The sequence below is a fragment of the Magallana gigas genome, chromosome 7, assembly GCF_963853765.1.
Source record: "Magallana gigas chromosome 7, xbMagGiga1.1, whole genome shotgun sequence".
Classification (NCBI taxonomy): Eukaryota; Metazoa; Mollusca; class Bivalvia; order Ostreida; family Ostreidae; genus Magallana; species Magallana gigas.
In genome coordinates, this window is record NC_088859.1 from 30,694,687 (window position 1) to 30,720,770 (window position 26,084).

Below are 26,084 nucleotides of genomic sequence, written 5' to 3' on the forward strand. Positions count from 1 at the left end.
CCATCAAGACAAATTACAGAGGAAAGTTCTGTGAGACTGCCAGAGGATGACTATTTCAAATTGGTGGAAAGTTTGAATGTGAAGCAAAGGGAATTTTTCAATCAAATCATGCAATGGGTCAAAACGGAAAAGGAGCCGATTTATTCTTTTTTATCTGGAGGTGCTGGTATTGGCAAATCTGTTTTGATAAGAGCACTTTATCAAGCTTTGCACCGACGTCTTTTCTCCAATGAAGGTGAAAACCCAGATGATGTTAGAATTCTTCTTTGTGCGTACACAGGGAAAGCAGCATATAACATTGGAGGGTCAACCATAGCGTCTGCTTTTCATCAAAAAATTAATCAAAGCCAACAAAGTTTACACTGCGATGAATTGAATAATTTTCGTACCAAATACAGAAACCTAAAAGTAATCATAATTGATAAAATATCATTGGTAGGCGATATGTCACTGGCTTTGATTGACAGTCGTTTGCAACTTCTTACAGGCATCAAAAAGCCATTTGGTGGTATTGGTGTATTGGTATCTTAGCAGTTGGTGATTTTTTTCAACTCAAACCTGTGATGGACAGCTGGATCTTTCAGGATTTAAGATGTAATGCCCAAGCTCTTGCAAGCAATCTTTGGAAGGAACACTTTTGTGTATTTTAATTTAATGAAATAAAGAGACAAAAAGATTATATTGAGTTTGCCCAACTCCTTAATCGCCTTCGTTATAATGAAATAACACCATAAGACAAGAATGTTATTCAAAGATGCATGATTACAGGAACAAATGAAAATTATCCACACCATGCGCCCCATCTCTTTACTCAGAACTCTAAAGTAGATGCATACAACAATCAGCTGATTGAAAGACTTGAGGGGGAAAAGGTCATAGTGAAATCAGTTGATACTGTTATCAAAGATTACCCAAAGGAAGTGAAACAAAAGCTTCTCATGTCTTTAGTAAATAAAGATGATGTTAGCAAAACTGCCAATTTAATGCAAATATTGATTCTTGCTGTTGGGATGATATACGATATCTCAGTCAATGTTGATGTCTCTGATGGTCTTACTAATGGGTCATTATGTAAAGTTCAACTGATTGAAAGCAAAATGGAAGGCATATCAAGACCAAGCATAGTTTGGGTCAATTTCTTTGATTGTGGTGTTGGAAAGTCGACTCGCAAAAAATACAAGCATTTGTTTCATGATGGAACAGATGATGACTGGACACCAATTTTTGAAGTTCAGCGGTCTTTTGTATTGAATCATAATACTTTTCAGAGAATTCAATTTCCATTGCGACCAGCTGCAGGAAAGACAGTTCATAAAGCTCAAGGGTGCACTGTTGATGAAATTGTAATTGACTTGTCTCAAACTAAAATTTGGAAAACTCCACACATTCACTATGTTTCTCTAAGTCGAGTACGGTCAGTAAATCATTTACATATCCTTAACTTCAATGAGCAGGCATTAGCTATGGATGAAAAAGTGCTTGAGGAAATGGAAAGAATGAAAACTGAAACACCATTGCAACTTTGTTATGTTCCAATGTATCAAATCAATTCTAATTGTCATAAAGTTGCTTTTCAATAATTGTAGATAACTCCATTAGCACTTTTCACAAGTAAAAAGTGAGCCAAATAGTCTAGCATCAGATGTAGTTGGTTTCATAGAGACAAGACTATGTAGTGCAGATGAAGAGAATTTTCAACTACACAGCTACACAGCAATATTTAATCATGAGGTTACATGTCACTTGAATAGACGTCCACATCATGGAACAGCACTGTATGTGAAAAATGACTTCAAGATTACAGATATCTCAAAGTTTAACAATGGCTTCTTGGAGTTCATCACTGCGCAAATGTACATTTAAGCCAAAGTAGAGATGTACAACTTATCGTACTTTATAAATACCCATCACACCCCTGCGAATGTGTTCGGAATGTTTTCTTTATCGTTGCTAAGTAAGTAATAAATCCAGAGGTGCTCGAATGAAAGTTCACGAGACTTCATCGATATTTGTTCACTTCCTGTGAAATTTCGAGCGGAAGTATAAGTGTTCGGATAATATTCTCAAAATACGTAAGTACTGGTCGTTTTTCATATCATATCCTACTGTGATTTATGTTAAAACGGGAAAAGCTTTCAAGATGTATGTCTTATTTTACCATCTAGCAGTTATCTATATTAAACGATAATATTCAGAACAGAGTTATCGTTCGTGTTCAAACACGTGTAGAGTGGTTGAAAATATAATCATTGGGTTGCTAAATAAAATCATAGCCATGTTTTATGCTTGTGGTGTGCAATACCATGTTTTAAAAAAAAATAATGGGTGTCTGTTTTGCATTAAAACTTAGTATATCGAGACATTTTCAAGGAACATTCTGCATAAAATGGTATAGTCTGTTTCATTATTGATGTTATTACTAGGTCAGGCGCGGATCGAAAATTAATCCTCAGGAGGGATCTCTTTTAAGCATGTTAGTTGTTGCAACAGCAGACAAAAACTAATTTTTGTATAGTCACATTTATTTCTAGAACACATTTTATTCACCAATTAATGAAGATAAAGTTTAAAATCAATAAACCTCTAGATTTTTTATTTGACTACTATATTAAGAACCTAGATACATGAACTGTGAAATAGACTGTATACACGAGGTACGATTTTTACTGCGAAACTGAAAGGGTCAAATAAAACCACGTGGTCTAAAATTTGAATGACAATAACATTCGCAGGGGTGATCATGTTTTTTGGAAAAGTTCAAGCATCATGTTAACACACATCTTAAGCCTTTGACTGAACACCAGAAGGACTTTGTACTTTTTGGGGATTTCAATTTTGATTTGGTGGCTGGGCATATTGACTTTTTAACATTTTTTGAAAAATGTTTTAATTGAAACAAATTGTAAAAAAGGCTACCCATAATACTGGTTCTCAGTTGGACCTGATTTTTACAAACATAGCCCCATGTGCAACAGATGTGATTAAAGCATACTGGTCTGATCATAAAATGATATACTGCGCTTTTGAATGAAATAATTGTGTTTTAAAGAGAATGGGGCACCAAAGTAAAAACTCATCAGAGGGAGCTGTGAAAATAATGCCCCCTCCCTCATCCCATTTGTCACCTTTAAAAAGGTGACAAATGGTCTGTTAATATAAATATTGTAAGACACCAACTATTTGCATTTGGCACTGTCAAGGGGGATGGGGATTAAATTATTAATTAAGCATTTGATTTGTAACAATTCAACTTTTTTCTGAATGTATAAGAGAATTTGTTAAATCTGTTTTCAATTTTTAATTTCTAGCCTTTAATAGGCCAAATTTACACAGATATCATCCACTTCACTGATGTTGTTTTCATCAATTCTACAACTCCTCTAACCTAAAACATGACTGCCAATATATTTAAATACAAACATTAAATATATATATAATTACTAATTATATGTACTAGTATTTTCTAATGTAATAGAATGATGTATATAAAAAAATTCATTTACTAATTACATTTTGCCTTTTGTATTACTTGGCCATCTTTCTTGATACTATATTGTTTAATAATGCCTATGACCACTGAGCCATGTGCTCCATATTAAGTGAACTACATGTGAGTTAATTGGGAATTGTAGTTCTGGACAGGTCATGTAAGCAACTTCAATACCGTGCACAAGCCACATTAAAAATTGAACTCTTCCTTCATATTAAAGCAAAACAGAATGTGGCAATATCTGAAGAAAAGAAAAGAAGAAAGTAAATTAAAAAAAACTGATTAATTATGCACCTGCACTTATTTGTTTTAAAAAGAATTGTATTCTGATGCTTTATTTATATATTTTTTGTTTCATTTCCATGTGTTACAATAACTTGATAGAAGTTAAATCGTACTCATATATTTATACAGTCTATACTACTTATACTAGTATACTATATATTGTTTGCATTTCATATAAATAATTACACCCTATACTCTAGAAAACAATTTTTTCAAATATGTCTTTAAACTTAATATTATTCAGTTATTATCTTTAAAGCACTGTTATCAATGATTTCATTCAATAATATCGTATTATATCAAGCAAGGGTTGGTGTCTTACAATATAATAAATGTATGGGAATCTGTTTAAATTTTTTAAAATTCTTTAATATTTATTTATACCGACAATACACACAAAATATATACAAATCCTTCATGTGAGTGCATAGTAGATGTATATTAAATTATGTTAATACATGTAAGATGTTAGTCGAAAATATTGGAGCAAAAACAGAAGACATCTTTACAGTAATGTTCCTTCTTTTTTTATTTGACTTGACCTTTACGGTTTTTTTTATATTACTTCAGACCAAATCATTTTTATGTAAACTACATAACTACCTTGGTACATGTAATATGAATTTTATAATGAAAATTATACATATTTTACGAATACAATGTTATTAATTCATTTGAATGCATGTATTTCTCTTATGAGTACAAAAGGCACCAGTCTTAAAGGACATTTAGCTCCAATCATTCAAAAATGACAGGTAAGTATAAAGAAAGGAGGTCACCGGCCAGCCTGTAGACGGTGGTAAACCTGCCTTTTCTGATAAATTTATATCTATGGACAGAGTTCATAGTTATAAACAATATGGCATACATACGGAAGCCCATTTAGGACCTATCAAAAAATAATTTTGAATTTTGATATAACGAATTCTTGAATTTGTTAAAACGAATTTAAATCGTTATAACGAATTGTTGAATCCGTTATAACGAATTAAATTTGTTATAACAAATTTTAGGAATTCGTTATAACGAATTTAATCTGTTATAACAAATTCGCTGAATTCGTTATTTTAAATTTTGAAATCTGTTTTAACAAATTAAATTTGAAATAACAAATTCTTGAATTCGTTATTTCAATGTTTTAATTCGTTATTTCAGTTTTTAAAATCGGTTATAACATATTTTCATCCAATTTGTGGTAACAAATTTCATGTTTTGGGAAACAAATTAAACGGGCGGACTTCATTTTTCCCATATCGGCGTACGACGAAATGTACCGATCAATTGATCGGCGATAAACGGCAAAATGGTAAATGAAGTGAACTGGCGTAAAAACAAAAGTGGAGGGACATATTGTCACAGCTGTTGCTGTAACCATGGTAACAGATGTAACAAATTCAAAAGACACCTTACTTTATCGGCTTTGCTAGAATTCCTACATTGATAGAAACACAATATGTAAGAACTACTATGTATTTTCACAAAAAATACCATGCAGGATATACAGATTTGTTTCGACGGGTTTCTGCGCAAAATTCCCAAAATTTGTTTTACTAATGCTATCAATCAATGAGCATGCTGATTTATTAACATATATCTGCATTTTTCATCTCATTTCATCACCAAACCGTGAGATAACGCCATACTTAAAAGAAATACCGGTTTGGAATAGAATTAATTGAAGAATAGAGAATCAGTCTTTGAGTATTACTAGTCTAAGGTGATTTTGGCCGGGACATGTTCAAATCAAATAAAGCTCGAAGGGCTTTATGATAGATTTGACCACGCTCTGACCGAAATTATCAACTCCTAATGTTCAAAGAATGATTCCTTATTACTTTAATTCTTATATTTATATTATTTCTATACTTTAAAACAGCATTCTAAAACCAATGTTTTTTAATGCAAAACACATGCTATGTATTATTACGCAGCGCAGCCAATACTGTTTTTCGGTTACTAGTACGCCCATTGTTTGTCGCTTTTTTTTATGAAATTATTGTGCAGGGTTATCAAAGTAAAGGATATTCAGGCAAACCGAAAGTGAAACAGTGTTTGGACCTAAGCACAAATCAACACCGGTTACAACGTTTAGTTCTAATCAATAAATTCGATGTAATGAGTTTATAAGCACTGTTTTTAAAGGATGTCATTTAGAGATACCTTGTAGATAGTAAGATTTTAAATGGTACTAACAATTTAGATATTTTTTGAAGTCGTCCATTTTATGTATTCCTACGTCAGAGTTCAATATAGTTTCGTCCAACCAGACGCTCGGCTGTCTCCGTAAATCTCCGGAATGCGGAGAATCTCTCTTGCTTGTCGGAGATTAACGGATACAGTTGAGAGTCAGGTTGAACGAGGCTAGAGTTCAATTTTGCTTGGATCCATACAATTTCTCATAACTATTTCGATTACTGATACGTAATTTGATGGAATAATTCTTTGAATATTACACAACTTGATTGATATTGGGTTTTCACGAAATTCCTGTAAGAGAATTCATATTTTAAAAAAATGTGCGTAATTCAAAACTTATAGGAATTTACGTGCCATGCAAAATAACATATCGTTGATATTAGAATAAATAATAATCGATAAAATCAACTCCTGGCAGTACTTCAGTACTTTGATTTATACACATAACCAGGCAATATAACCAGAATGTGTGCATGCGTGTACCAACTTTTCGGTAAACGTTTGGGAGAAAATTCGAAAGCTGTTTGGAAGAACTTGGAAGTGATATTTGCACATTTTAAAAAACTAGGAAAATTCAATTTTTACATTATAAATGTTCATTAAAAGTGATAGGAATGTTGTGTACGTTAGATTTACACCAAAATGTTGAATAAATATTAGTATTTGAGATAACAATAAAGAGCAATGTCACAGGAAAACAACAGGCACTTAGCATCGGAATGGGGGAGGGGGTGTGGAGTGGAGCAGGGGCAAGGGGAGACTACCCCATTCAGCACACGTTTTCTCGCAGCAAACATTTTTCTTAAATTTACATATAAAATGTGAATTAACAAAGAGTTGCCTCCCCCCAAAATGTTTTTGGGACCAGGTAAAAACTGAAATGAAAGGGAGGATATAAACTATAAAATTGAAGTGAAAGGTTCACCAAACCCCCTACCCCCACGGATCAGGATTTTTAAATGTGTTAATAGCATAGTGTACATATCACCAGGGTCAGTGTTCCTATCACTAGGGTCTGTTTACCCATAACCTGGGTCAGTATTACGATTATCAGAATGTCTGTATCTTTTACCAGGGTCAGTGTTCGTATTACCAGTGTCTGGGTGCCCATCACCTGGGTCTGCATACAAATAACCTTGGTCAGTGTACGTATCATCAGGGTCAGTGTACGTATCACCAGGGTCAGTGTTCGTATCACCAGGGCTTGTATACCCATAACCTGGGTCAGTATTACGATTATCAGGATGTCTATATCTATTACCAGGGTCAGTGAACGTATCACCAGGGTCTGTGTGCCCATCACCAAGGTAGTAGACCCATCACCAGGGTCTTAATGCATATCACCAAGTTCAGTATACATATCACCAGGGGCTTGGTCCTCATTACCAGGGTCTCAAAACTTATATTGTTATAGGTTTTGAGACCCAGGTGATGGGTATGCTGACTCTGGTTACGCGTATACATGTACAGACACTTGTAATTGGGTACACTAACCTTGGTTATAGGTAAACTGACCCTGGTGATGGGTATACTGATTCTGGATATGGGTATACAGACGCTACTGATGTTCACTCTGACCCTAATAATAAATACTGGTATACAGACCCTGATGTAAGGCATAAAGACCCTGGTGAAACGTACACTGACCCTGTTGATAGGCATTGGGACCCTGGTGATGGTTACGTTGATTTCTGGCTATGGGTAAACAGACCCTGGTGATGAGCACAAAGACACATTGACCCTCGGGTTAGGTATTTAGACCCTGGTGTCCTGATGATGGGTATACTGAATCTGGTTATGTGTATACAGAACCGGGTGATACGTACACCGACTCTGGTATTATGTATTCTTACCCTTGTGATGGGTATACAGACCCTGGTGATGGGCACACAGATCGACCTTGGTGAGGGGTTATGGATAGAGCTACATGGGGTCGGTGTTTGACCACCCTTACCCCTGCCCAATAACCCCTGAAAAGAAAAGAAAAACAAAATAAATTATCCCTCTCCTCCTAACCTTGGATTTTTTCATATTGAATCTAAGCGTAGGTGTTTGTATGAGATACAGTAATATTGGTTTTTATATAAACCCAATTCTTTCTTACTGGTATATTAAGGAAACCGTGATATTTTGAAACCGTGAAAATTGAACACCGTGGGGGTAACTATAGAAATGCTAAGTTTACCTTAAACTTAATTTTCACTGTTTATTTCCTCCCAGTCACTTTCAATTTTTTACATGCTCCGAAAATGCTATGAAAGGAGGGAGGCACCTGCATAGGGACAGGCCACTCCCTGCCACCCCCACCCTCCAACCCGTTTGAAGCTACGTGTCTATTGTGTTCCTGTAACATTGCCTTTATTGTCCTTGCAAATATTTAACTAACTTTTTTTAGTGTAAACCAAAGGTACATAACATTCCTATCACTTTTAATGACTATATGATATAAAAACGCGATTTTTTGTTTGTTTTTTGGTTTGTTTTGTTGGTTTTTTTGTTTTGTTGTTATTTTTTTTTTGGGGGGGGGGCACCTATCATCAGTTCGAAGTTCCTCCAGGAAGCTATCGGATTTCCTCCCAAACGTTTACCAATCCCGATGGAAAGTTGGTTCTCCCATGCGCACATCCTGGTTATAATACCTGGCTTTGTCATATGAAATATCATATTTATATTTTTCAAGTGTCCTTTACTGCGATAACATTACAAATCAATTTTGATAACTATAGCCCAATAATTTCATAAAATATGAGCGACACAAAATGGGCGTGTCCTACATCATAACTGTGAAACGGTATTTGCTGCAATAATACATAACATGTGCTATGCATGAAAAAAAACCCTGGTTTTAAAATGTTGTTTTGAAGTGTAAAAATTGAAAATAATATGAAGATTTATAAGCAAAAAGACATAATTCTTTGAATATAATGAGATGATAATTTTGGTCGGAGCATGCATATCAAATCTATCATAAAGCCCTTTAAGCTTTATTGGATTTGAACACGCACTGACCAAAATGAATATGAATAACAAACATAAATCTGCCCATGCAAGCGTTTAAAGATATTGTATTAATCGGTAAAAGGCGATTAGAATAGCAAATTTAAAATCGTTTAAAAAGAAATTAAATAACTAGATACGTCAAAACATCAGACCTCTATCAATCATTTTTGCTGTAAAATCGAATTTATTTTGCATAGCTTTATACGGAAATTTCCCTCGTGCTGACCTCGTGACGTCACTGAAGCCTCATTATCGCCTAATTTCATTTTCTCTTGTTTTTATTTCTAAAAGCAGGTAAAAATAGGCACTTTGAAGCGGCGTAACTCCATTATTTTTGCATCGATTTCGATGCGTTTTTTGCATTTAAATCTGGTAAATAAATTCTATGACATATAAGTTCAACATTGGCTGGGCTGCAGGTACCCTTTAATAAATCAACATACTCATTGATTAAACGCGTTAACTAAACAATTTTGGGGAATTTTTAGCAGAAACCCGTCGAAACAAATCTGTATATCCTGCATGGTATTTTTTGTGAAAATACATAGCAGTTCTTAAATATTGTGTTTCTATCAATGTAGGAATTCTAGCAAAGCCGATAAAGTAAGGTGTCTTTTGGGTTTGTTACATCTGTTACCATGGTTACAGCAACAGCTGTGACAATATGTCCCTCCACTTTTGTTTTTACGCCAGTTCACTTCATTTACCATTTCGCCGTTTATCGCCGATCAATTGATCGGTACATTTCGTCGTACGCCGATATGGGAAAAATGAAGTCCGCCCCGTTTAATTTGTTTCCCAAAACATGAAATTTGTTACCACAAATTGGATGAAAATATGTTATAACCGATTTTAAAAACCGAAATAACGAATTAAAACATTGAAATAACGAATTCAAGAATTCGTTATTTCAAATTTAATTTGTTAAAACAGATTTAAAAATTTGAAATAACGAATTCAGCGAATTTGTTATAACAGATTAAATTCGTTATAACGAATTCCTAAAATTTGTTATAACAGATTTAATTCGTTATAACGGATTCAACAATTCGTTATAACGAATTAAATTCGTTTTAACAAATTCAAGAATTCGTTATATCAAATTCAAAAATATTTTTTGATAGGTCCTAAATGGGCTTCCGTACATACATGTATGAAGTAAAAACAAAAGAAATATTACATACTGGTTGCTTGTTTGAGGCAGTGTACTCTTAATATATACTTTATTGAAAATCTCATTGAAAGAAATTGAAAAATGAGAAATACATTGCATTAAAAGTGAATTGATTTTCAAACAATTATTCATTTAAGTTTTATTTAAAATTTCAAAATCATTCACACACTCAACACTTATATACTCTTTTGTAAAAGAAAAATAGAGTATTATTTAATATGGTTGTGCATGTATTTGTATGCAAATATATAATATGATCGAAACATTATTTTGTGTCATATAGCACAGAAAAGATGTCTTCATCTTGTATGGTTATATTAAACTTTTCATAAATGTGTCATAAAGTTTATTGTTTTTGATGATGCTCATTTTAAAGTATAAAGTGCATTATTTTTTACAATTGCTTAAACAATCACACTCAAATAACAAAATTAACAAAAAACTGGTATTTTCAAATCATTCCTGATCTTATCATTTTCTGGTTTTATTACCGTTAAGTAAATGACACAAGAATAGTTACGTTACTAGTTTTTGTATAAATTTCTATCAACAAATATATCTATTTACTTATGTCTTGTAAAATCATTACTGTTCATAACCTTTCTATTTTCGCTTTTTAGGAGAAAGATTATGAAAAAACAGTGAAACTTGTAAATTAATTTATTCAAACTTTGTGTATATATATGACTAACATAATTATATATCCATGTATACATCTGGTTATAAAGTATGATTTATTGTGTTTTATCATCATTTTATTTAATGTACAATATGCATAACTATAAGACACTGAGAAACTACATGTTAACATATACAGTATATTTGTAAAATTTGATAAAACTAATGCATAACCAGTAACTACTTTTTGAATTTGTATGCATAAAAATTATTCAAGAGGTTCTTTTTATATTACCAGTAATGTTTGTTTCTAAATAAAATTGCTTTCTAACATGAATAAGTCTCGTGTTGATATATTATACCGGTAATTGTATTCATTGTAGATATCTTAAATCATGCCATTGTGATTGAAACATATTTTAACAGGTTTCATATTTTTAAGGGTTCACATCAAAGAGAATGTTGCCAATTTTTCGAGCAAATTTTGCCAAAAGGCATATGAAAGCTTCTCTGTAAGTTTCAAATTCTGGGATATATTGAGTCGGCGTATAAATGAAGCTAGATTTTAACAGACACATTTTAGATTACAAATTATCTAATAGGATTTTGCGCGTACCTCTTGTCATAACTTAGTCTTGGAAATAAAGAAAGGTTGCATGAAATAACACGCACTATCACATGACGTTATGAAGGGCCTGGGGCATTAATCTAGTAAGTTTAAATGGTTAACCACTATTTTATATATGAAACTGGATATGTATTGCATGACCTCTGATATGAAAATCAATGAACCAGAATACTGGCATCCTCTATTTGTGTAGATTCAACTTGTTTAAATTATGACCACACGTGATAAGGTCAGCCCACAATAAGTGCTAAATTTCAAACTAATATACATTTTAGCAATTGCATGGAAATTTTATCTTTAAAGAACCATTACTCTTCAAATGTGTGCCAAAAAACCTGCTGGAATTAACATACCAGTGATTAATTTTAATTTAAATGACGCAATTTATTTTCATCCCCACCCCTCTATAAAAATATTTAATCTTACATAAGAAAATAATGATACTTAAATTAACTATGCTAAATATTAAATTTCTCTATTTTTATTTATTTCAAGTGTTTTAAGTCAAAATAGTTAGCAATTTTTGCTCAGGTGAGCGATGTGGCCCATGGGCCTCTTGTATTAATCTTATTATTGTATTTACTATATTCATTATTAACAAATAACAACAAGACATATATACCTTGCATACAGCTAGCCGTGTACGCTGGACGCCATACAAATTTTATTAAACATTTACTACATGTACATGTGTTAATTTTATGTGAAATGTAATATAAAACTTTGTATTTTTATATAACACCTATCAACATTGATAATTAAACGATTAAATGCAGAATCGTGAATTTTTTTTAGGAAACCTGTATCCGTTGCCAATGCTAAATGATGCAAGAAGGGTGTGACGGACCTCACATAATACATATAATTTTTTAAATATTATATTCCCTAAATAATAACATGGGTAAAACAACTTCTTCACAAAAAATATTTTCATAAATTTGGTCTATCGATCACAAGCGGCTGCTAGAAAGTGATTTACTCTAGTAATTCATAATACGTTCATAACAATTCCTTGCCGCCCATTGGTCAATACTGGACCATAACAATTTGTGAAAACCGTGAATACAACATTTTCCCGCTATACTGACGAAACGCGGGAAAATACAAGTATTTACTATAATGATTATTAACAAATAACAACAACACATATATACCTTGCATACAGCTAGCCGTGTACGCTTTAGAAAATACAAAGAACGGGTGCCTAGACTGTAATCATAAACCAAGTGCTTTAGAAATTTGCAAACGTTTCTCAACCGAGTCTACTATATACCCATCTTTGGCACTGTCGCTCTTCCATCTACCGTGTCTCTTAAGACACCTCTCATCCACACTTGCATTAGCAGCAAAAGTCGCTCCACCCGACCTAAGAGAATGCAACCCTATGTTTAATTCACTGCTACAAACCGACTTTAACAGCCAAAAAATATTTGACCTAGCAGCAGAGTAACTGAGTTTTTTATTTTTGTATATAAGCTTGCATGTGGTTTTTTTTTTTTTTTTTTTTTATCTAAAAACGGGTCTAAATAAGAAAAAACTACTATCTTTTTGACCAACAAGTTCAATATATCTACTATACATTGTCACAGGACATGCCACTGAACAGCCTTTAGCTATCAAAACCTCGTTATCTTGCCTGTATTGATCTGTCTTATTTTTTCTTATATATAACACTAAATAATCTTCAAAAATTTTGACATCCCCAAATGTAAGTGCACTGATCTCATCAAATCGTAAACAACCTGCAAATCCAAAAAAAATCATAAGCATATTTCTAACAATCAAACTATCATTACATTCCTCATATTTATTACAGAGTTCTATGATCATTTCTTTTGAAATCGGCTCTTTTTATGCACTGGTCTGTATGCGTTTCATCTAGCAGCTTCTTGTAAAGACGACACAAATGACTTTTTCGTGGGATCTGGCAATCCGACAATATCATGCGCCCATTTTATACCGTAAATCGCCGAATTCACCGGATGTTGTGAAGATCCGTTTTCCAATAAATGCATTAATAAAGTGCAACATGAATAGAACTCGCTGGTAATGCACAATGTCCTTATGAGTTTATGAAAGTTTTCCATCTGTTGAAAGCGTTGAAATAATTCGTATTTGTGTTGTCACTCTTACTTGATAGTAAATAATACGAAAGTCTGGGACATAAATCTTCCAGGTAACTACCCGAATGAACACCATGCACCTGTGCCAGCTCCTTTACACACTTCTGTAGTCCTAATCCTGTGAATAAAATCACAAATAATTAAAATTATATCTTTAAAAATATCATATTAAACGATAAAATCTCGTTTCGCAAACATTCCATTGTTTCCTCTTCCTTGACAAATAACCACATCATTTGCCAAACAAGCATAATTTTTTACATATGACTTAAACATTCCATCTATTTCAATCAACATAGCCCAATATGGAGCTGACCTCCATTCTGGACAAACAATTGTACACCTACATTTTTCATTTTCTATTTTTCTAATGACCTCTGGTATCAATCTAGGGGGCGGAGCCACCCAATTGACATGATCAACCCAAACCTGCTCCAATGCATCAACCCCACATGTACCTGCAAATAATACTTTGAATTAAATAATTTGCATTTTTTTTATAACTGCTTGCAAATCTATCACACGTGTATGGACCCCATCTGTTATCAAAATAATCAAACACCACCTGCTTTATAGACCAATCATCACAATCACTCAATCTATCAGCAATTGTATTATCTGCTCTTGGAAACCACTTACAACTAACCACAATGCTATTACAATTGCAAAACTGATGCACTGCCATGGCAATATTCTGAAGCTTCAACTTTTTACTTCCAACTTTTAAAATATGTTAAACATTTCTATTGTCGCAAAATATCTGTACCGTTCTATTTTTAACACTGTGAACTGACTGCTCTAATACTCTTTTTATCGCCTCCAGCTCCCTCCAAGTAGAGCTTTCTCTCCCAACCGTTCCAGAAACCATAACAAGCTAAAGCTTGTTCATCCACCAAGTTATTTGTCAAACGACATCCATAACCCGTATCAGATGCATCACAATATATGAGAATCTGAACGTTGCTTTCCTCTGTCAACTGACTCAAGCAAATACCTCTTTTGTTCATTGCATCTAAATTTTTAAACCAAAATTCTAACTCTCCTACTGCCTCTGAGCTCAGACTAATAAAGGGAGTTCCAACTGGATCTGTTTAAAATACAAAAATACAGATACCTAGTTCTTAATCTGACCTCTTGCCCAAAAACAACCTGTGTTGAGAAACTTGAGATCAACTGACCAACCACAGAGGCTATACCCTTGACCTCAAACCAAACACAACCCGACTGTGTTGCTCTAATAATGTTTTTTAAACTCATCTCTAACTTTTCAATTCTACCCTTAGTGTAAGAATTCTACCGCAGAAAGTCTTCCCGTCTGTGCTTGTTATTGAAAACGTCAAAAGTCCGGTAAAAAGCTTCACAAGTTTATTTGGATCGTATAGTGGTATGAAAGCTGGTCTAATTCCGTTCTGATTTACTAACAATTTGACATGCATATATATACCCTTTCGGCTGGGACAGACAGTTTCGGTTACTCATGACCACCTGCGCTGGTCATGAGTGTAGATTTAGTGATCAAATTCCTAAACAATATTTTAATTCTAAATACAGTATCAAAACTGTCAAACTGTCCATCACAGCGTCGGGGGATGCGGGCTTACAATCTCCCGCATCAGTACAAAACATGAGTATAGGTTAAAGGTTAACAGAAAACATGTACTTTGTGACAAGCTTGCAATATCAGGACTCCATAGAGTCTGTAAATATGACAAATATAGCATTAGTGTCCCACATCTGGACGTGTGAGATCATGCTGCTGCGTAATTAATTTCCAAAATATAATTTCCCAAGGACTTTCCAACATAGTTATTGACAGATTAATAATTGCGCAGTTTGCATATACAACTTACGTGTTCATTTAACAGTACTAATCAAGGTCACCGAATAGTCATCTGTTTACATTAGATACACTGACTTTATTTTTGTGTATTCCAGCTTAAACCAAGCCACTCTAACTTTTGTGTTGGTTCCCATTTACACTTTTCAATAGCAATTAAAAACCCCAATTTCTCTAAATCTCTATGAATCTCAGAACTTATCCTTTCTGCTTCTCGCAAACTGGATCCCCCTCCGATACCGTCATCTAAATACATCACAATTCTAATTCCTTTAGACCTCCAAAATTTAACTATCTCCCTCATGACTTTTGTAAAAATGTAACCTGCTGTGCTAATGCCAAAGGGCAAAACATTAAAAACATAATATCTGTCCTGCCATTTAAAACCTAAGTACTCTCTCGACAACTCATGAATTTCTATGTGATGATACGCACTCTTTAGATCAAACGAAAAATATAATCTTCCGCCGTAAACATACATTTAGCAACTTTAGCATCTTCGTATTGATGTTTATGTTTGAAAAGATGGGGATTAACATGCCTTGCGTCTAGAACTAATCTCAGTTTTGAAGCTTTATTCCCTGCCACTGTCAAACTATTAACCACTTTTGGTTTACTACTCACTTCTGAAATACAGCCTGTTTTCAAGAAACAATCAACTTCTTTTGACACAAACTCTACATTCTCTACAGCCGACTTATTGTTCTTTAACTCAACAGACTCGGGTGCAGTGAACAAAGGTAATTTATAACCCTTTTCTATAACCTCCAAAATGAACGAATTCGCTCCAATCAAACGCAACTGGCCTATATTTCTTTTTAAACAACCCACTGGAAAACTACTTTTCATGCATGAATGATTTGTACACATTGAACCTTAAAAAACTGAATTTACATTTACGTTTATGTTTCTTATCAAATGATCTAATTCAGAAACATTTCTACTTATCTTATTCTCATACAATTTCTCCGTACAGTCTCTCCTCCAGTGCCCTCTTTTATTACAGCGGTAGCAATGTCCAGACTTCCATGTTTGGGTAGTCGTGTTCTCAGTCAAACTGGGTCTTGCGTAAGGGCGGGTATTGTCTCTTTGTTCTCTACGTTTCTTTAATTTCACTTCTTTAATTTTCCGTTCTGCACGATTCTGGACTTTCTGAATTTTCTTCTCATCTTCTGAATCGGACGCTATCGGATTTTTAACATATTCATCGACCGCCCTCCATCCCGCCTCTGATGAATCCGCCAACCGAATGAGCTTTTGACGCTGTTTTACTATGTCCAATCCTTCGGCTAACTTTTGCTTGGCCTCTGCTACTTTGTCCTCGTTCAGCTCATCACTCGCCTCCTTCAGTTTGGATATAACTTTGACGTTGTGCTTATGCTGTTCCTCGTTGCCACGTTTCTTAAACTTATACCCGTCTGAGAGCACGTGTTCGATTTTTGCTTTTTGCCGATCTGCAATAAGATTTTGATTTTCGCGGATATTTTGTTGTACTGAATTTAGCCTGCCTGCTGTCCAAGAGCTGTGAAAAACTGCTATGCATTTCATTATTTGTACGTTGTAAAGTCTCATTAATTTGTCTCTGTACTGCTTCAGCGTTCATTGCGTCTATCGATCACAAGCGGCGGCTAGAAAGTGATTTACTCTAGTAATTCATAATACGTTCATAACAATTCCTTGCCGCCTATTGGTCAATACTGGACCATAACAATTTGTTAAACATGACTACCGTGAATACAACATTTTCCCGCTATACTGACGAAACGCGGGAAAATACAATTATTGTGCACTTAAATTTTAGTAAAAGAAATAAGTATATGTATAGAAAAGGGTAAGAATGAAGCATTCTATCAAATTTTAGATAATGTAAAAGCCTTTGACAAAAGTTTATTGGGGGTGGAACAGTTAATGAAGTTATTTTTCCTTGCTTTTTCTGAGTTAATTGTTAAACAGTTGTAAATGATGTGAATGATGAAAAGAATCGTACAAACATTTTCATTATAAAAAAAAAACAACGAAAATAGTTTTTGAATTTTCAAATCAACAACAGAGTAATAATGGACAAGCCCGAACACTGATGTGCGGTACATGCACAATGCTTTTTGGATAAATGCTAGATGGTGTGTTTTAAATAAAACGTGTATTAGCCATCTTTAGTTTTTCTATGAAAACACGTACAATCTAGGGGCTGTCAGCAAGTGGTTGCCCTTAAAATAAGAAGATCATTCATTATATACTAGTACTCGTGTGGGACAGTGAAATTCCATTGAGGACACCTCAAGGTTAAAGGCCACTTTCTCACGCGAGTATATAGTGAATAATTATTTTATAGCATTATTTTACATAAAAAGACGATTTTTGACAACTTTCTGTTATGACGTTCAAGAGATTGCTTTCGGTTTCTCCCTCCACATGCTTCAAATAATGCAGGTCAAAATGAGAGCATATCACAGTTTTTTCAACAAAAATTAATATGATAAATTGTAATTTATGTAGCAAAACGATTACTTAATGGAAAATCTCAATCAATCGTTTAGCCTATAGCAGACGACGTTTTAAAGCGGCGTAGTAATACACAGTGTAAGAAAGATAAATCTCATACTGCTGTTTCACACTGGACAAACCGATTCCACACCGGTGATAATACGAGAAAACACCCTCTTGTATCAGTTTTAGTGTCAAAAAGGCCATACGCAATTTTTGGTACATTTTAAAAACTATGATTTTAATAAAGGATAAGATCCAATCTCATATTACACATGAGTTGCTCTTTATGTACAATTTGATGTTGTTTGCATATCAATTTTAAATTTTTCAATTATTTCTTAACATTTCATGTCATAGAAAGCATGGTGTATTTGTAATTTTTCCCCATTAAACCCCCTACCCATCATCATACACCAGTAATAGAAAATAAAGCAAGTGACTGTAAGTTTTTTTTATTTAACTTATTCTTTTTTTTCAAGAGTTATGTGGGTACATGTATTTACATAGATAAAGATAGTTAATGTTTATGGCTTATGACAATATTTAGATTTGTGCATTTTAATTCTGATTGTTAATTAGCAATATACATATGAAATTACCTTTGCACATGTAGAATCATTTTAACAGGAGCTTGGACTTTTGGTAGCATGTGGTGTGGCCCTGTCTATTTCATTGCTGGCCACTCGGCCATAGCTCATTGAAATCAACAAGATTTGTCTGGCGTTTGAGCTAAGACTACGCAATCGGTGTATATTTCACCTCAAACCAGCGTCATTTTTCACTTGTTTTGACGCAAGAAATAGATAGTTACATACTACCGAAAATCCAAGGTCTTCTAAAATGGTTGTAATATTACACTAGGGAAGTCGATCAATGACAGAATTGCCAATCGGTTATTTGTGACTCATTTGCTACTGATTAAACAGTTCATCTTTTTGAAAATATTGACCTTTTTAAATGTTATATATTATTAATACTTTTCAAGTCTTCAAGATTGATTGTCTTTAAAAGGCTGTACATCAAGATGCGATTAACAAAGACTTATACATGTGGTTAAGCAAAATCTTGATTTTGCATTTAAAATTGACTGATAATTTTTTGGATATCTGAAATTCGCTGAACACTTTATTTCTGGTATGATAACTCTTTATTGTTGAAAATGAATGACAAACTGTGCTGGCTTCATGTATTTTTTAGACCAGAGTAAACTTTTATTGTGTAGCAGTCTTCTGTTACAATTAACAACTTAATCAGGGCCCCACTCTGCAAATGCCCTGTAGTGATCATTCTGTCCAATTCTGATGATCATGTTAAGATTCATTTAAGACACAACCCCTGCCCTTGGGTCGTCCCGACGTATCTTAAAATCCATTGCATCCTATAATTTTTTGTTTCAAATGTATTATGATGTATCAAATGGTATGTAAGCCATGACCCATTGGTATTGTTATGACCCACATGAAACAGGAAAATACTTAATATCTTGAAAACTGTTGAGATTCCCACCACTAAACTGTGGTTTCATCAATATTCGTTGAATACTAATTTTCATATATTTCGGTGTTATGTTAATCCACGAAATAAATGTTCAATGAAGTGCAACTTCTATTAACATTTTGTATTGATAGGATCGTTGGCCACGAATTTACGTATCCTTGAAACTATGATTTTCACTTTATCCACGAAAATTGATGCCCATGAATATTAATAAAACCACAGCACATTCTTGTTTCTAATGTGTGATGCATGAAATGGTATAAAGAACATCAACCCCAAGAGTTATATTCAAACTATCTTCTCTTCTCTGAAATAGGAAATATTATATTTTGAAAACTTTTGAGACCCCCATCCCTAAACTATGTTCATTCTTGCTCTTTGTGTCATTGCGTATTAAATGGTATATAGGTTATGCCCCCTTTGAAACACCCTGTCCATCTAGAACTGGAAATAATCAGGTATTTATCTTATTCCTATGTACAGTACCGATCAGACCCAACCTAACACCAGAGTAAACCCCAACTAAACCCCGGGTTTACTTTCTGGGTTTACTTTGGGTTTACTTTTTGAAAAATTGGGTACACTTGGGGTTTACTTTGGGTTTATTTTGGGCTTACTCGAGAATTGCTTTTGGAGTCAACTATATGCATTGAAGTGTGAAGCAAACCTGTATTTTATCTTATCATCCTACTGCCTGTGATTCCTGCCCCTTGTGTATTCTGAATACCCATGTAGCGTCTGCTTTCAGGGTATACTTCTGATCGGGGTTTACTCTCTGTATCCACTCTGGGTTTACTTGGGGTTTACTCTGGGTTTACTCTGGGTCCACTCTAGTAAATCCAGAGTAAACCCAGAAAGTAAACCCAGGGTTTAGTTGGGGTTTACTTTCTGTTAGGTTGGGTCTGATCGGTACTGTAGTGTTTGACCCATGTGGATAATTTTATCTTAAATATTAAAAAGCAAATATCTCAAGATATGATATGGGTATTTATAAAATCATTGGAGTAGTTCTAGAAACTAGGACTTTTTAGGAGTGATACCTGTCAATGTTCTGCTACTTAATGACTCCCTGGATAGAGATAACAAGAGATGACATAGGTACTGCATAAATTGTAAAAAGAGTTCTGGGAATCATATGTTTTTGGCAAAAACCGTCATTTTATGCAACCCACCAGCCCTCGTGATAAAATAAATTCTGAAACCTGGTTACACATCAACATGACAGCCCAAATTATATGCATATTCCAGTAGATTATTTGGTTACTATTTGTCTACATGTATATAAGGAGAGAAGGAGAATGTGCAGTAGCAGAGAGCAAGCAAAAGCATGGCGGATTGATATTGGATTTTTACTAGTTCTTTTAAACATTTGTTACTAAAGAAACTGTGCTCGTCTTCGATAGATTGATAAAGATCTGCTGGTTCTAAGTACAACAAAGAATCCACAATATTTTGCGACGCAACGTCGCATATACTTTACTATGACAAATAATATTTTTATACTTCTTCCTGGAAGATTTCAGGAAGGATGGTGTGGTTATTACAATGTTTTAATTATGAATATTTTAAATTTTACAAATTCTCCAAAATGAAACATAATAAAAAGAATGTATAAGTTTTTTCGACATGTCTGTGTTTGGGCTGTGGTACTAAGGTGACTGGTAGGGCCTGTTGGTTTTATGTTTATATTTATCATTAGAAAGTCCAACTTATATGCAACTTTTATTAATATCTCTTGTGTATTAGGCCACCATTTTTAAAAACAGACGCTAACATTAGATATATAATAGTTCTCGGAGCTCAGGTAATGGAAAATAAAACAAAATGTTTTATTTAATTAAATTAAAGCTCTTTTGTATGTAAAATGAGACTGTATCAGTTTTTATTCAAACTGAAACACTGGGATTTACTTACCTTTTGATGCTTGAGAATGTTTACAAGTAAATAAATAAAATATGTGCAAATGCAATCTATATCCCTGTACATAATATGTTTTTGATTGAATGTGTTCACACTCTAGCAACTTATTATTATGATCTGAGAGATTCAAATTATAATTTGGTACATATGATTATTTGTATCTGTTGCCTTTATTTGCCTTTCATTCCTGCTTACGCATTATGTGGAAATTTTTCAAAATCAATATCATTTTAATCTTTGTGTAGATCGTATTCAACCCGGATTGAGATGTCCTTCATTTCTTGAAGAGACAATTAACACACCAGCAGGAATCACAGTTGACCTAAATCAAACTGTAACTACTGGAGCAACATTTTACCCAAATCAGTTTATTAAACTGAATACTTCAACACTCGATGAACCACGTCAAGTCATAGCAACATTGCAGGACAAATGGGGGACATCAGATACATGTACATTTTTGATTTACACCAAAGGTAAGGCTTTTGCGTAATATTGTTGAGTAACTGAGCAATATTGTTTAGTGACTTGTTAACTTGATACGTTGAATGTCCTTAATTATTTTAGCTGAAGTTTGCTTCAAGGGAAGCTTACCATCTGTATCTAATGCTGCCAGGAGTTGTGGTTCAGTGGGGGGGAATATAACATGTACATATAATTGTAAAGCTGGTTATGTGTACTTTGATGGAACTACCTCCAAACAATACCATTGCTCAGGAGCCAATAACTGGTCTCCCTCGGCTAGTCCTGAAGATTGTCTTCGTAAGTATCATGAACTTGTAATAACACATATGATATACAAACAAATTCTGTAAAAATGATTTTTTTTAGGAAAATGAATTGATGGTAAAAGATAATCGGGAAAATTTGGAAGAAAGTACCTTGTCTAACATAATTATTCTTACATAACTATGAAATTGAAAATAAAATCTGTCAGAATTTGATTTTTGGACTTACCGTAATTTACTGAATATACTATGAAGTTGTTTATAATTCACACTCATCTTTTTGGGTGTATGATATGCACCAATACTTTTGACCAAAATGTCAGGATGGTAATTCAGGGAAAAGTGAAAAATGTCCATTCACGATGTAACCTTTCTGATGCAGATTTTTAAAAAGTCTTGATGTCTGTATAGCGGTAATCTTCAAACAGCTTGAAAGTGTGACTTATCGCACACAACAGGGTATCAATTAAGGAAGTCAAGGTGTTAAATTTCTTTGCCCCTTAGGGTACATTGTATATCCGATTTGATCAGCATTTGAATAAGTGTCAAGCGCACGTGTGTAAAGCAATGGCTTTGATAGGGCTGCAAAGAGGTACCCGCGAAAGAGGTGTTAAAAATAAAGCTGAAATGAATCTTTAAGATAAGTTTTATTTTAATACCCGCACTTTCTAAAGAAAGTTCGGGTATATTGTTGTTACCCTGTTCCGTCCGTCCGTCTGTCCGTCCGTCCGTCCTTCTGTCACGTTTTACTTTCTCAAACTGCTCGTACATCTTTTAAACCAGCAAACTGAACTCTTGGAGTTTGATTTGGGGTATCATGTTGTTTTGTAAAAGGGTTTCAAAAATTCTCTGTTAGTCCTGGGGGTCAAATAATTGGTAAGAAATGACGTTTTTTCACAAAAAACATTCTTCCTCGAACTCCTCCTACATTTTCAACAGTAGACAAATCATCTCTTGGAATATGTTTAGGGTATCCTATAGATGCGCAATAAGGTTTCGGAATTTTCAATTTTGTCCTTGGGTCTTTTAATGGCTGAAAATGACGTTTTTTTACAAACAAAAAAATGGTTCAAAAACGTCATTTTTTTATCAGTGGCCAAATGATCTCCTAGAATATGATAGGGGGTGTCATATTGAATTGTGATCAGGTTGAAGAATTTTGTTTTTATTAAGGGGATCAGTGGGCAACAAAAAATGACGTTTTTTTTGCAAAAAAAGTATAGTTCCCAGAACTCCTCTTACAACTTTTGGAGTAGCTCCGTCATCTCTTGGGATATAATTGAGGCTGTCCTATAGATGTGCAATAAGGTTTTAAAAATTAAAATTTAATCCAGGGAGTCAAATAGTAGCAGAAAATTGACGTTTATCACTAACAAAAACATAGATCCTAGAACTCCTCTAATATTTTAATGGATAGACACATCATATATTGGGATATGAAAGGGACTGTCCTATAGATGTGCATTAAGGTTTTGAAAAATTAAATTTAACCCTGAGGCCCATTACCTACATACCTTTTGATGCCCTTTAATTAAGGATCAAGAATATATATGGTTAAGGGGTGGGGATCTCAACCGTTTTCGAGATATTCGTGCGCTTCCTGTTCGAGGGGGTCACGACCATCCCCGGGACCCATGACCTACATACTGTTTGATGCCCCTTGACACAAGGAACAAGAATATATATGGTTTAAGGGTGGGGATCTCAACTGTTTTGAAGATATTAAGGAGCTTGCTGTTCGAGGGGGCCAGGACCACCTACAGGGCCCATGACCTACATAATATTTGATGCTCATTGACATCAGAACCATGAATATATATGATTTAGGGGTCATGATATAACAGTTTCTGAGATATATGGTAATTTCAAATTCCTGGGGGGTGGGGATGACCCCAGGGGTCAGATCAAATAAACCCTATATATTGCCAGTAACAGTCAATATATGATTATGAAAACCCAATATTATCTTTGTCCGTTTTCAAGTTACCATTTATTACAATAGAGTCTACTATTCTTCCTACAAGGTTCAATGTTAGACCCCACACCGTTTTGACCCCCCCCCCCCTCCCGAAAAGTGGTTGTAAAACCCAAAATGAGAAAAATCAAACCAGGATGCACAACTAGATATGCAGGCTTATCGTATCCTAGAGTTTTGTACAATTCTGTTCAGCCATCTCTGAGAAACAAGTTCAGAGCGGGAAAGAAGAAGACGAAGAATAATGATACATGTATTAAGAACCGTACACAAACAATAAGTCTTCAAATTTCATTTGGGAGACTTAATAATAAAGATTAAATAGATATAGGATCATCAAACATCAATAATCTAAAGATATTATTGACAATTTCTGATTCTAAAGGGGGTCAGGATAATCCTGACCCCTTAGCCTTAGGGTCATGACTTACATGCCATAATGATCCGATGCGCCATGACCTAAGGAGGAATAATATCTTTGGATTAAGGTGGGGATCTCAATGGTTTTTATTATATTTGATAATTTCAGGAAGGGCACTTGGGATCATGACCTACATACCATCTGAAATGCCATGAACAAAGAAACAATAAAATAATATGTACATGTTATATGATTCAATTTAAGAACCCAGATATAGATCAATCATCTATGCTTTGTAATACTTCCTATGGATATATACGTGTATTAGTTTGTGTTTTGTTCTATACTATTCATGTTCATGACTGTAGTATATGGCTTTGTTTTATCTTAAATTACATTAAAAAAATTGTATGACATGGAACCCCCACCCCCAAACAAACTCAAATATAAACTGTTCTCCCCCCCCCCCCATAATTGTCGAATGATCTATTAAAATCCAAATATACTTTGGGTGTCTAAAAACCTTTATAAACTAGTAAAAATGTTATTCTTAAAAAAAATTACATTACACCTTGCATACTTGACAAATGATCTATTGAGATATGATCAGAGGTCATATTTCTACCTTGAGATCAATAACCTATATTCATTGACAAGTTAAAATTAATAACAACTAGACTTTGACCCGTGCGTGCACGGGTTGACATTACATATCGGACATTTACGAAATAGGTACATCGACACGCCTTATTATTGACAAAGCTATAAGCCTACAATAATGCTATTAATTTCACTACACTTTCCTTAGTTAGAATAATCTAACTGTGTCTCGGGAAAGGCCCTCACCACAGTTAGAATGCCTCCCTTATACCTGAAATGTAGCAGAAAATTGCAGAATCGCTCCGGAACGATTTTGGAGAAAGTTAATGAAGTTGCCTTGAAAATAACAGTCAAATTCATCACAACAAAGCTTTTCGAGACTGCAAATACCTTTTAACTAAAAAATTTAATCCATAGAATGGATTTTTATTATCACCTTTCATCACGTTTTCACCAACGTACAAGTATTTTTGGTAAAACTGGGTCCGTAGGACATTATTCATTTTTACGATAAATCACATTCTATCTTCACCCTCCTAACAAATATAATGTAACTTTTTTGCATGTAATCAAATATTTTTTTATCATCACGAAGACAAAAGTAAGTACTTAGTTGAAATGTATATTTGTTATTTTATACTTTCTCTCATAAGAAATCATTAATATGTACGGTATGAACAAAATATATAGCAAAAGTCCAATGAAAATTTACCCGTATTTATATTATCATTTCTGAGTTTATTCAAGCAGATGTGTATTGTGAAAACATAAACTAAAGATTTCGTAAGCGTGAATTTATTGCGCAAGCGCAAGATTGTAAAATCCAAAACATCTAGGCGATTTCCGGGATTTTATGAGGAATTTTCGTTGATTATTAATTAGCGAAGCTTAACTGAGAAAAAATAAAAACAAATCGGTAATCTTCAAGTACCAATGATGTTTAAAATATATAAAACAAAAGACAGTATTCTTCCGATTTCTCGGTATTAAAGACCAAAAAATCGAGTCTATTATTTTGATATAGTAGTATAGATAAATGATTCAAATTATAAATGCACCCCCCCCCCCATCTAACCTGGTCTAAAGATTCAGTTTTTTTAAATACATTCTCACATGTGTACAGTAGCAAATTTTAAATCATTTCTTGAATGATTTTCTCTCCTGA

General features: G+C 34.0%; 1 protein-coding gene across 1 annotated transcript in view; it reads left to right on the forward strand.

Moving 5' to 3' along the window:
* Positions 1-26,084, forward strand: part of LOC105346438 (CUB and sushi domain-containing protein 3) — an 87,154-nt gene that overhangs the window by 55,449 nt on the left and 5,621 nt on the right. The window contains exons 24-25 of the mRNA XM_066065834.1: positions 21,501-21,731; positions 21,823-22,017. Coding sequence (XP_065921906.1) covers positions 21,501-21,731; positions 21,823-22,017 — 426 coding nt within the window. The remainder of the gene's footprint in view (positions 1-21,500; positions 21,732-21,822; positions 22,018-26,084) is intronic.